General features: G+C 38.6%; 1 protein-coding gene across 8 annotated transcripts in view; it reads right to left on the reverse strand.

Annotated features, from left to right (window-relative positions):
• Positions 1–10,019: 10,019 nt before the first annotated feature.
• The window catches only part of LOC100768845 (protein diaphanous homolog 2), a 735,817-nt gene continuing 731,483 nt past the window's right edge, over positions 10,020–14,353 (reverse strand). For all 8 annotated transcript variants that reach the window (XM_027433000.2, XM_027432999.2, XM_027433003.2 and 5 more), the window contains one exon: positions 10,020–14,164. In XM_027433000.2, the coding sequence (XP_027288801.1) occupies positions 14,100–14,164 (65 nt within the window). In that variant the 3' untranslated portion in view covers positions 10,020–14,099. The remainder of the gene's footprint in view (positions 14,165–14,353) is intronic.

Consider the following 14,353-nt stretch of genomic DNA (forward strand, 5'->3'; position numbering starts at 1 on the left):
ATTTTAATTTTATAAATTTAGGTGGGTTTAATTTACTTTGTGTGCATGAGTGTTTGCCTTCATCTCTGTGAACCACTTACATGCCTGGTGTCATGGAAGCTAGAAGAGAGTGTCTAATCACCTGGAACTAGAGTTACAGAGAGTTGTAAGCTGCTATGTGGAATCTGTAAATTCAATTGGGGTCCTGTGCAAGAGCAGTGAGCATGAGTACTCTTAACTGATGACTCATGTCTCAGCCCATTGACTCAGAGTTTAGAAAGAGAGATGTTGTTGGCTAGCAACAAGAAATGTTGAAGAGGCTCAGTAGGAAAGTTGCACAGTGTTTTCTGGACCAAATAAGAACAAAGGAAACCAAAAGGAGACAAAGATAAGGCTATTGGTGCTCATGATTCAGTTCAAATATACTAGATTGCAAGTGACATGCACCAGAAAGAGAGCATCTTTTGCAAGCTTAGGAAGAAAATAATGGCTTCTGGTTAGGATATGCATCCTGGAAACCATGCTGCATGAGTTCAAATTTCACCTCCACCACTTCCTAATAACACCTTGATCTTGCCTTATCCCCTGAACCTCAGATGATTCATCTGTAAAATATGCATAATAGAGCCTAGCTGAGGATGATTGTAAGGATGAAATGAAATGAAGAGTGGAAAGCCTTAGAATAGCCCGGCCACATAGAGCTCACTAAGTGGTAGCTATTGTAACACTTCCATCTTTGAGTTGATACTGTTTAAGTACTACTGTGCTTTATTGAAGTGCTAGCCAGCCATGGTAGTGCTACACTGGTGTTTGATCTGAATCTCAAAGCAGCCTCCATTGTTTGAGACACATGGAAAGTCAGTGTTTGGGGATTTAAATAAATGGAATTCTAGACAAACGTATTAAAAGGGGAAGAAAAGCTTGCCCCCAGAAACTATACTTGTTTTGTGCTTTGACCCCATCACTCCCTCTGCCTATAGCTCCTCTGACTTGAATGAGGAACAAATGATTAAAAAATGAAACTGGATTAGAGAAATCAACTGCTTTCTATCTCTGCCAAAAGGAAATGTCGAATCTGGGCAATTATCATTCAGCCTGGGGCATGCCAGGCTCAGGGGAAGAGAGAAGGGGAGAAGAAGGCTTAGCGAAAGATATTTACTAGCTCATGAAGAATGTCCTGTGCATTACTGAGTTGCATGCACTGTCCTCCGGTAAGTAAAAGCACTCAATAATACCTCAGTTTCAGGGATCTACAGTCTAGAAGAGAAACATTAGAGTAAGACAGACAGTCAGACACACACACACACACACACACACACACACACACACACACACACACACACACACACACACACAATTATACACAGTAGCCTGTAACAATTCTCCAGCGAAACCTGTTGGTTAAAACAGTGGATGTGTTTCTTGGGAGTAGCAATTATTCTGGAAAGAAAAGTTGGTCTTGACTCTAAAGGTCCTTGAATGTGAAATGTGTGCTGTGGGCAATTAGAAGTTAATGATGTTTGTGTGTGAGTGGGGGTACCATATGCAAAAGAGAATTTCAGGAAGATTAATCTGGCAACAGTTTGAGCAATTTAATTTAACAACCGTTTACTGAGTATTATGTATAGCACCAGAGTCCAAGATATAGAGTTCTGCAAGGATACAGAAAAATAGAGGGCACACATACATAACCTCTCTGAACTGAAATCCTTCTCAGGGAGACAGACATAAATACAATGATCTGAAGCATGTAAGAAAAAGAGAAAATTCTTGTGTTCCAGGGGAAGTGATCTCTAGGGTAGACTGAAATGTACATTTATGGAATAAGAGTGTGGGGGAAAGTATATGTTACACATTTATGTAAAATTTATCTGCAAAGTTGCACAAAAATCCAAGTAACATAAATCACCTCTAAGGAAGAGCATTGGGAAGTCTGTGGTAGGGGGAATAGGAGTGTTGTGTGTATTGCCATTGGTACCCTCTTTGAGTTTGAATCTAAACAATACATTATTTTACTCCAAACACTTAGAAATTGGAGGGGGCTGAGAGTATAGCTCAGTTGGTACTTATTTCACAAGCATGATGCTCTGGATTCAATTCCTAGCACCCATATGCAATGGATATTAGAGCCATGAAGGGGGAAATGATGAATTCTCATTGAGCAAATATGGAAAGGTTCTTTGGAACATGTGCATATGAAGTTAAATCTCTAAGTGCTGATATTTCCACAAACAATGATCTGAGTGGAAGTCATATTAAACAGTAGACAGAGCTTACCTGAAGCCCTAGGGGAGGAGCTAGACATCTGCCATCCATCATCGTATGTCAGCTGCATTCAGTTATTGAGCAAGGGAAATATGGACAGTGTATGTGTGTATTGAAATTTGCATAATTCATTTCTGTGCATTATATTTAACATTGTAGCATGTAAAGCAAAAATACTGGTGGCCAATTTTGGAATCTCTTTTTCATTGATGTCTCTAAAAATCCATATTTTATACTTAAAACAAAGGCTGATAAGTTTACCACTTCATTACATGGACTTTATTTCCTCAATATTAACTTTCTACAGTTTCTCACTTTTCATCTGGTTCTCTTCTACTCATCCTTTAGGTATTCCATTAAACATTACTTCTTCAGACAGGCCTTTCAGAGGTGCAGATGTAATTTGGTTGGCAGAGTATTTGCCTAACATGCCTAACCTCAGTGTTTGAACCCTCAGGACAACAGACACAAAGTAGCCTCTCATGAGCACAGTCTAGCCAATACCCCTTCTCATCACACTTATACAAACACTTATTCTTTTCTCCCCAAGGTGTGCACACTCTCTCCAGACACTTAAAGTGATTATAGTAATATAATGATTTGTTTAACATTGGCATGTTGTATTTGACTCATGAAGACATAGAATATGCCTCCATTTGCTCAGTGTTATGCAGTATTTAGTATGAAATCTGGAGTAGAGTAGACGTTTAGTGAATACATGTGGACTGAAAACTGGGGAGATACTTAGCCTATTGTTAATGTGTCATGGTACAAGTCTGAAATGTCCCTTACATGCTCATGTTGTGAGAGCCTTTTTTCCCAGCTGGTTTGATGGTGCCATTAGGTCACTAGAGGCAGGCTCTTGAAAGTTTTAGCCCAATCTTAGGTTCTGGTCCCACTGTCTCTAATCTGGCCTACAGTGTGAGAATGCCTCTATCACACACTTCCATTTCGAGAAATTCTCTACCATGGAAGGCAACATCTGAAATTGTAAGCCCAAATGAATCCTTCCTGCTTTAGGTCATTTCTGGATAGTATGCTATCACAGAGACATTAAAAGAACCTAGTATAACATGGTTTGTGTGTTATACTAGGTTCAAACCCAGAACAAAGGAAATTATAGCAATTATGGGCAAGAAGAACCCTAAAGTACTTTCTGGGTCCAAGAATGACCCATGCTTTCCTTTCAGAATTCTCTTTCAAGGAATCTATGAAAGCAGTAGCAGTTCTCTAAAACCTTAAGAAGAGGTCAATTTTCCAAAGTACTTTTGTGGCCTGTCAGGTATACATCCTGTCTGATTCCATGGAAGCCTGCAAATTGTGTTACTATGACTCCCCTGAGAGAATAGAACCTGTTGCCTTGGAATGCTTAGTGACATAGCCATTTTCTGAGTTACTGATATTTGGGCATGAAAAGGAAAAGGATATTGTGAGGTTCAGGATGGTCCAAACCAGGAAAATCAGGTCAACTTCACATCATTTTTATACACACATTACCTCACTTAAGATGTTTCTGGACCGTATTACACCAAGCTAGCAATAAAGAATCCCAAGGCTTTCCAAAAATGGCCAGTTTCTCCTCAACAGGGTCACACATACATCCATATGCTTAGGTAGATAGAGGAGGGTCGCAAGGAAATAATTCTTCTTCAAATAATGAAATCTCTTGTGTGCAGAAGCTCACGAGATGTCACAACTTAAACTGATATATACAGTGAGTCCTGATGGAAAGTATCAGTGAATAGTGTCAATGACTAGTGAGGTCGTTTCCTTTCTGGAAGTGCTCATTAATACTGTGACTCTAATGCTCCTGCCTTGTGTGACTTTGGAAGCCATAGCCAGGCTAGGTTTCACTGGCAGTGAGGGATAGAGAAAACTTACGGGGATATAGTGTACTTTTAAGAAGTAAAATAAATGTAATAAAAAGCAGGCAGCATAATTGTCATGACTTATACCCCATGACATTTGATAATAACAAGGTTGGTACATTGCAAATAAGTTCCACATTTACAACTCTGCCTTGGTATTTACACTTATTAAATTGTTTAGGGAGGTGGTTCCTGGATGCTGGAGGCCCATATATAAGACATATTAGCATAATTGGAGTACAGCCAAATCCCTCAGTGTACATTGCAGACACTTGTTAAAAGCTTGACCTTGGAGGAAACAACTTCCTACTTGTCTTCAATCAGTTAGCAACTGTTGAAGTCCTCTAAAGTCAACGTGCAGACATCCAGTTTGGGGAGGTTGTCCTCAACACAGACCTTACACAGGTCCTCTGTTCCCAACACAGTGATGAAGGTTATGTTCTCACCTGGCTGAGGAAATTAGCTGCAATTTTCTATTACCTGGACCAAACATTGCTTTTCATTTGTTTAATTCCCTGAGAGTTGACACTACACATTCATTCATTGAGCAATTGCTTTGTGTAAAGGCCCAGAGATGAATGAGACAGTCATTGCCATCAAGGAACTTACACTTCAGTCAAGGACACAGAAAGCCAAGTATAGTAGGAGGCAGAATTTAAAAGACCATAATAGAGGTGTGAACAAATTGCTGTGGGAGCATTAGATAATGCCATTTATTTTAATGGTGAAAGGAAAATTAGGAAAGGCTTCAAAAGGCAGCATTGGCCCTTGAAGGATTAATAGGAGAAAAATGGTGAGGTTAGGTAGTGAGGCAATACTAGTCTGAATAAGCTGCAGGTCTACATTCTGCATGAGAGTAACATGCATATCTGAGAATGGTAATGTATTCTTGCATTTTCCTGGCATCCTCCCATAGTAAATCTGATGCAGCCTTGTTGTAAGGATGGAGCCTAATACTTGGAATCCACATCTGAGTATGCTCTTGAGACCTTGAAGGTCACACTACTTTTCTTAATAGAAACACTCAAATGTTTTCAAACAGAACCAAGACTAGGCAATTGAGGATGCTATCTCTGGTGGTGTGAAGGCGAATGAAACACAGAGGCCAAGCTCCATGCCTGGAAGATACCAGGCTGGGAGGGAGGACAACACAAGATACACTAGGAATTTCTCATCCTAAATTTAGAAAGAGAATGTCTGGCTGGGAAAGAGGTTTCCTGTGGAAAAACATATTTGCGGGTATGTTTTAGTGTATAGTCTCCACTTTTCATTCAGTAAGGAGGTGGTAGTGGGGTTCTGGAAAGAGTTCACAGCATCATCTGCTTGAAAGTCATGGACATGACTAAGACGACCCTGGGAGTGAAGAGAACACAAATGAAGAAAATTTGGGTTAATACCTATATTCATGGCCCATGTGATAGCAACCACCAATAAAGGGGACTAAAGAATTTTTGCAGTAATAAGGGGAGCCTGGGCTAGGTATGTGTGTGGGAGATCGGAAATAATAAGCAGAATGAACTTTCAGAGGCATTTATAAGCTCATGGTGTCCTCAAGTAGCCTTGAAGAGATTCACAAGAAGGTTGCTCTTTAATAGGATCCTGGAAACTCAAGACATTTGAAGACTGAGAAGAAATGAGATGGTGGAATAATGGATGTGAAAAATGAAAGTCCTTTCAAAAGTACAAAATGCTGTACAATATAAGGTCACAGCAAGTCAGCTTTTTACCACAGATGCTGAGAAGTCAAAAAGTCGCTGACATCTGTAAGACACTTTCATTTTCATCACTATACTGAATTCTACTAGGGGCACTTAGTACATGACCTCTTTTATTTCCTCTCTTCATTCCCTAAGGACCACCAGTTGTTCAGCCAGGTAAAATACTTCATTACTTGATTTTTGTCAAAAACTTCAGGCTACTGTGCCAAGGATTCCCAAAGACTATTGAATGAGAACTTACCATCTTTAAATATTTTCAATTTAAGTTTGTGATATTTGTGATTTAGTAAGAAAATGAAGGGGAGTAACATGAAATTTTGGAGGGAAAAAGGTAGAGAAGATTGAAAAACTACAATAGTTTTAGCTTAAATAAAGCTACGCAGTGTTATGTGACTGGGGATATAAGCCTCATAGTTCTTAAGAGAAAAGGCTTTAAGCATAAAAACACATTGGAAGTCTGAAATTCTTATGAAATACCGAAACAGGAAGTTTTGCTGTTTGTTTACTACTACTTCATTTTTCTTTTCTTTTCACTTTTCTTTTTTTAGACAGGGCCTTGTCTTGCAGCACAGACTGATCTTGAACTTGGGGTGATCCACATGCCTTAATACCCAAAGAGCTGAGATTACAGTCATGAAGCATTCTGGCTGCCTGCTGCTCCTGGAGAGAGTAGTAATTGCTTAAGAAGCTCTTAAATGTACAGTTTGAAATATTAAGCAGACACTTAAGAAGCTCTAACTCTGAACTAATTAAAGTCTTTCCCATAAATTATACTTCATCTAAATGCCTTTCTTTCCTGTTGCTGTGAGACCAAAAGTAAAAAAGCAGGACATCTTAATGTCATCTCAGTCTTTGCTGGGTTCTTACTTCTCTTAAGAACTGTTCCATGGTTTGGCTTTCAGTATTACTAAAAAGTGGGCGAAAAAAAGGTGGCCAAGAAAAGGAAGTAACCTGAAGAAGCTAGCTTTCTTTATTACTGTAAACACCAGATTACTGTGTAAGTTGTGTGGAAATCCTGTCCTTTTGTTTGCTTTCTCTCTCCATGAACTCATGATATATACACGAACCCAGTTTGCATGAGTGGGCTTTGAGAGCTCTTATATGCTCAAGGCATGCCCAGGGTGATCGTTCACATCCTGCTGCCTGTGGATCAAGATGTAGAACTCTCAGTAACATCTGCCTGCATGCTGCCATGCTTCTTGCCATGAAGATAATGGACTAAACCTCTGAAAGTAAGCCAGCCCCAATGAAATGTTTTCCTTTACAAAAGTTGCTGTAGTCATGGTATGTCTTCACAGCAATAGAAAGCCCAACTAATACAATATGTATACCATCATCTTTGGAGACCAGGCGATGTCAGATTTGGAAGAGGTGGAGTTACAGGCAGTTGGGAATCTCCCAATATATGTGTTGGGAAATGAACTAGGGTTCTCTGTAAAAACAGTATGCACTCTTAACTGTTGAGCCATTTCTCTAGCACACTCCACATAATTTCTTTGTATATAACGTTTCGGCATTTCCTTATAACTTATAGACTTAAACCAAATTAAAGCAAAGATCAAGTACTGACATATTTTACCTGGCTGAACAACTGGGAAATGAGGGAAAATGAAAGAGGTCATGTACTAAATGCCCCTAGTAGAATTCAGTACAGTGATGAAAATGAAACTGTCTTACAGATGTCAGTGACTTTTTGACTTCTCAGCATGGGTGTCTTAGATACTCTCCTATTGCTGTGATAAAACGCTATGACCAAGGAAACTTATAGAAGAGGTTATTTTGTACTTACGGTTCCAGACGGTTAGGTTCTATGATGGCAGAGTAGAGGGAGCATGTGACAAGCAGCAGGAGCAACAGCTGAGAGCTTTATTATTTTTATTCAAATTTTCATTTATTTTACATAACAATCAATTTCACCTCCTTCCTCTCTTCCTGTTACCTCCCCCGTGTCATGTCTATCTCCCCCCTCCATCTACTGCTCCTTTGTTCTGAAAGGGGCAGGCCTCCTTGAATCACAAACAGGAAGCAAAGCATGCATTAGGGCTTGTAGGAGGCGTTTGAAACCTCAAACTCATCTTCAGTGACAACCATTTTCCAACAAAGCCATTCCTCCTTATACTTACCAAACAGTTCCACAACTGGGGACCAAGTATTGAAATGCCAAGACTACTGGAGGGCATCTCATTCAAATCATCACAATGGGTCTTTAATTCTAGTCATATTGAATTCTTTAATATTATCCACATATGTACAAAAGGTTTCACATTTGTACCATTAGCCATGCCTTCGCTTTCCCTGCTCAAAAAGAATTAAGTGTCATGAGAACAGAGGCCATATAGACCTTACTTGATTCATTGATATATTCTTAGAGATTAGCCTTATATGTGGCAGGCAGTAGGTATTCAACTTATATTAAGTAAGTGTAGAAAGTCATCATACAGCTATATCTAGTTACCTTTTAAATTTTAGTTTAAAATTCTATGTCTTTAAAATCTTTACATTGGTGCTTGTTTTCCACTTTACTCTTCTAACAGTTAAGAAGTGATTTTTATTTTTTTTTTTAGTATTTTCACGGGTCTTCTTTATGCCATGGTTAGGACACTGATCAGTATTTTCCAGTTTAAATTACAATTCTTTTTCTTTTTTTGAGACAGGGTTTCTCTGGATTGCTTTGGAGCCTGTCCTGGAACTCACTCTGTAGACCAGGCCGGCCTTGAACTCACAGAGATCCACCTGCCTCTGCCTCCCGAGTGCTGGGATTAAAGGCGTGTACCACCACCGCCTAGCTCTTTTCTTTTTTCAAGACTTATTTATTTTATCTTACGTGTGTGCCCTCAGAGGCCAGAAGAGTGTGTCAGATTCTGTAGAACTTGAGTTAAATATGGTTGTGAGCTACCATGTAGTGCTGAGAAATAAACCCAATCCTTTACAAAAGCAATAATTGCTCTAAACTGCTGATCCATTGCTCCTGTTGCTCCAATTATGTTTCTGATTTCTGTCCCCACTAAGACTGAGATCACGATGGTATGAGCTGTATTCAATTTATAACTTTGTCCTCAAAAAGTGACTTCCCTGAATGGGTACATACTAACTAGAACAGCCACACCAGGGGCGCTGAGGAAGCTTTAGCAAAATGCAAACTTTGAGGGGTCAAGCCATTCATTTAAGGATTATTATATCTAATAAGTTAGTAGCTTGTATGCTGTGCACATAAACATCAAAAAGTAGAATTATTGGCTGGACCTCAATTTACCAAGATAAAGTAAAAATATCGGTATCTCTATTAGTCCAGATATAAGGTCATCATGACTATAGACTACACACTGGCTAATCTCCAAGAAGTGGGTACAAAGTTATTGTTTGTATAATGTATGTATTTGCAATTTTTCTGCAATGGACACTAACTATAATTATATTTTACTTGTGGCTATTGGGATGCTAAACATCTAAATCAATTCTCTGTGTAAATGGGATCTTTGGCTATAGCATTCTTTTGTTATAAATCAAAACTATATAGCATATTATGTGTGGTATATTCATCAATTTCCACCTTTCTATTTGTCTTTCAACTCTTGGCCTTAAGCTCAAATACCCCCGTTGTGGATACTCTGGGTTTTTGACTCCTTATTTGGGTCATGGGGGAGAAAGATAATGTATTTGATTTCTGGAACAAACTATCCCAAAGGACACAATGGTAGGCCAAGATTGGGATTGTATCATTAACAGATCTGCATAATTACTTTGTCCAGTATTTTATATTGACATACCACCCACAAGGAGGGATCCTTTGGAAAGCTCTCCAGAGAATAAAACCCTGCCATTCTTCATTACTTGTCCTGGACATTTACCCCTCTGGACATCTGAAGCCCTTTTGCTTTAGCATTACACACAATGCACAAATATCTCTGCAAAAAACAGTTTGTGTGGAGCATGGCTTTTTAGTTGTATAAACATTTCTCTACTATTCTGATGAGCAGAATGCATGAATGCTAAGGAAAACCTTAGAGTTCTCGTAACTATGCAAGTCTTTGAAGACAGTTCATGAAATCTACTTGACCTGACCCTTGCAAAAACACTCTTGAAGCTCTGTTTAGCTAAAGCTTTTCCTACAATGTCCTCACATCCTCTTGACACTTCACCATCCATGTCTTTTCATTCATATTTAGTCTGAATCATAGACAGTACAACATTTAACGTAAATCCAAGCTTTATTGAATTAGTAGGCATTATACAGAGACTGCAAGTCATTATTGGTCCAGCACAGATACAGGTGTTTATTCCGAGGTGAAATGAGAGGACAAATTGACAGTTCTTCTATTACTTGAACTATTTCTTTAAGGTGGCTTGTTATGGACACTATCTCCCTCAATACCCATTCAACACAGTCTTTGCTTTCAACTTTCCCTTCAGCAGAGGGATTTCCAATGTCTAAAGGAAGCTTGTAAAGAACCCTTCTGTACCAGAGGTAGTTTTGTGCCTGCATTATGCATCACAGAAGACATCTAAACAAAGACTCCATAAAAAGGGCAGAAGAGAGAGATATACTAGAGCAGAGTTGAGATCCGTGAATTCTTTCAGCTAATTGGCTACAGTGGCAAAAGTATCAACCAAAATTTAGAATAGCCTTTTGTATATTTAATAACAAAGCATGCAGTAGCCTATGCAGACAGTAGCTTTTAATAACAACCTTAAATCTGGCTTGAGCACCAAGGATGCATTTTTAAAAGTATAAAGTATATTTATTTGCAATGACTACTGTAGTGGTTGAATTAGGCCCCAGGACCCCCCCAAAAGACATGTTCCTTCATGTGCTAATCACCAGAATTTGAGATATTGTCATATTGGTTAAGCAGCTATGGACAGGTGTTAAATTTAGGCTGTGAAAATGAGGCTGTTGTCATAGATAATCTGGATGCTTTATCAAAACAATCCTTAAAATAGAGAGGCAGAGGTAGATTGTATATACAGAGGGGGAGATGTCAAAAAGACAGAGCAAAGTGGGATGAAGCCACAATCCAAGGAATAATAAAAATCACAAGAAAAGTGGCAAAGAATGGATTTTCTACTAGAGCCTGCAGAGGAGTGCTGTCCTGCCAATAACTTGGTTTTGGATTTGTGGCCTTAAAAAGATTACAGAACCAGAAATCTACTCTTTTATCCCACTGTGTTTGTGGGAATCTGTTACAGTAACCATAGGACTCTAAAAGGAATTTTAGTATGAGATGGGGTATTGCTATGACAAATACCTATAGATGGAAAAGTGGCTTTGGAATTGGATGCTGGGTGGAAGTTAGAACAATTTTTGATGACGAACTTAATAGAGAAACTACAGATTGCCTGAGCCACTGATGGGAATGTGGATGATAAAGGCATTTCTGGTGAGGACACAAAAGGAAATGAATATTTTATTGGGGACCAGAAGAAAGGCAGTTGTTGTTATATAGCAGCAAAACAGAAGACAAACATGTGAATTGTCGCTGATAGTTTTGTGGAAAGCCAATCTTGATCTTGTAAGTGATCAAGTTGGGTATTTAGCTGAGGAGCTTGGTAAGCAAAGTGGTGTAGGTATGAGCTAATTCATTCTTGCTGGGGGCGGGACAGAATGCTTAAGAGAGTGAGGAGGAAAAAAAGAGGATAATATATGAGACATGAAAGTAAAATGGAAGTTACCGATGGAGCTGTACCAGGGGTAGTGGTGGAAGTGAGGGCAGGAGGATAGAAGGTAGGGAGAAGGGTCAACAGAAAAAGAAAATATGCATGAAAATATCATAGTGAAACTCATTACTTTTTGTCCTACTTTAAAAGAGAGCTAAAGAGAAGGAAATGAAAATGTTAAGGAAAGAAAAAGAAGAGGCAAATTGAAGAAAGAATTGTTACGTCAATAAGGAAACAGCACTTGATTTGGTAAATTCTGTTACTCTTAATGATGGTAAAATGAAGGAATTCTGTGTGAAGACGTTCTGTGGAGTGAAGGTGAAGGATGTGGCCTACCAGCTTTTAAAGGATGCCACTGAATGGATCAGGCATACATTCCTGGATTCATTCAACTATCTCAGAGAAAGCCACACACAGAGCTGACCAGGACTATTGTAAGTCACGTAAGTTAATTATGTGTCCTCTGAAGGGTTTTCTAATGTTTGTGAAAAGCATGTGGAATGCATTTAAATACAAATATATAATTTATCAATAATAGTACTTCATTCATTCTTGTTTACAAACTAGAAAATAAGGCAAGTTCACATCTGGAAAAGGTGATACACGTAAGTATTTCAACCTTAACCAGTTAGATAATATAGCAGGGCAAATGCCCCAAATTTCAGTCAAAGTTTACATTTCAACATCAATTTTCTACAGCCTGAAAAGCTAAAAAAAAAACCCACAAAATCTCAAAGAAGCCATATCACAATATTTCAGAAAATACTTTGTAAAGTCAAAAACGCCTATGGTCGTTATTTACATTAATTGGTAGAACCTAAATTTTGTGGTTATTGTTTTTAAAAAGTGTGTGAAAGTGGTATATTCTTAAGAGTGTATGTGTGTGTGTGTTTATGTGTGTAGTTTCATTTAAGAAAAAATGGAAAAAGACTCAGACATTGTTACCTTCTGATTTCTCTACTTATAGCAGCTTCAGAGTATTTTGAAGTATAATACCCAAGTAAGAATGCACTAGAGTGAAAGGCAACAGTTTAAATTACTATACATCTGTATAAAGAGTCTGTGAGCTACTGGTCACTTGTTTACATTATCTCAGAAGGTGGCTTGTCAAGCCAGTCATTTGTTCTTTTCTCTGAATGTCTATAATGTGCTTTGGAGAAACAGAATTTTCTACATAAGAAATATACATACAAGCAATCTTTTACAGCAATCACAATCATCTGCATGAATTAGTCTTGAAATTACACTCCAGAGAATTTACACCAATTATTACAAATGCACATTGTAAGAGAATAGACAAGTTAAGTATAACTTCTGCTCTCTCACACATTTAAAACAATGCTGAGCTTCTTTTGCTGCTAGCGTTGTTTTGGCAGCATCACTGAAATGTGTTAATAATATAAGGTAAGTAAGTATGCTGATGACAGGGAGGTTTGCCTTGTTACTGGGGTATGGAATTACTACATGAAGAGATCTAAACACACACACACACACACACACACACACACACACACACACACACACACACACACACACACACACACACACACACGCATGCATAGAAATTTGCTTTACTTCAACCACCAAAGTAGAATGGGAAAAGGGGTCAAACGGGAGAGAAAACAATTGACCTTTCTAAAGTTTTCTACTGCCTCCTGCATAAAGAAATCCCTTTTCTCCCTCTGGGCAGTTCTGATGTTCTATTCCCTACCTCTCAAGGAGGAAGGGAGAAAGACCCACTGGAGCGAAGAACCCGGAATCAATATCTTCCTCTCAAATCTAAAGAAAGGCAATAGAATTTTCAGGCTCATCCCTAACATATGCATGAACATGTAGAGGTTTTCTCAAAAATAGCTATATAAAGAAATCCTATAAGGCAGATATTTATGCAGAATTAGAAAATACTTCTTAAATAAAGTTGAAATCTAGCTGATTCTGTGAAACTTTGGCTTATTTTTAGTAATAGTAAGTGTGATGTCATGCTGAAACACTAAAAAAATGGTAGTATTAATTTCTGCCAAGTGGATGACTCCATCAGTTTTCATTTGAGAGCAGTTCTAAATACCTTAACTGGGGCTTATCTTCCAGAGTGTGTTACATGTACCTTGCCGATTATTAACACACCCATTCTCTTGCACATTACACTATATACTTAAGAAGAGCTAGAAGTAGACACTGAAAATTCTTCCTGTCGATTCCCCTTCTTTCTTTCTTTCTTTGTTTGTTTTTTTGGAGAGAAGGAAGGTGGGGTGGGGTGGGTAGGGTGACCTAGAAATTTCAGTTTTAAATTCTTTGACTGGCTGGAATGTTTGTAGAAGCCTTAGGATTCTTCCATTTGTTTTTTAGACTTTCATCTTCACAGTCAGGTCATCATACACAATGACAAGTAATGTGCCTCTTTACACTACAGAGGAACAAATGTTTTCTAATCATGACAGCTAGGTTAGGATTAGTGTACTTACAGTACTCCTACAAATACACATTACTTCACGCAGCTCAGCTTGACCTTTGTGGAAATTCATTTATTTCCATTCAAACCCTTCAGTGTATATTTTGTTCTCAAGATGGATGATTTTGTTTTCTTAAATGTCCCCATTCTCTCTGGCATCAGGAATCACTTGGCTGACATGGCTTCATTGTGGCGAGAACGTGATCTTTCTAGAGGGCACCGTCTGTTATCTGTAGGACAAAGAGAAGAAGAAGAGAACACATGGTGAGCTTTAGATCCTGCCTATTGCACAGTGTCAGGTCGAGAGAGCTTTTCAAACAGTCTTGAAAAATCACTTCAAATGAATATGGAAATAAGCTGCAAAGAGCCCGGATCTGAGGCGTTTACACTGCAGCTGCCAGGCTGAGTTCAAGAGATCT

Source organism: Cricetulus griseus, chromosome X (genome assembly GCF_003668045.3).
Source record: "Cricetulus griseus strain 17A/GY chromosome X, alternate assembly CriGri-PICRH-1.0, whole genome shotgun sequence".
NCBI lineage: Eukaryota > Metazoa > Chordata > Mammalia > Rodentia > Cricetidae > Cricetulus > Cricetulus griseus.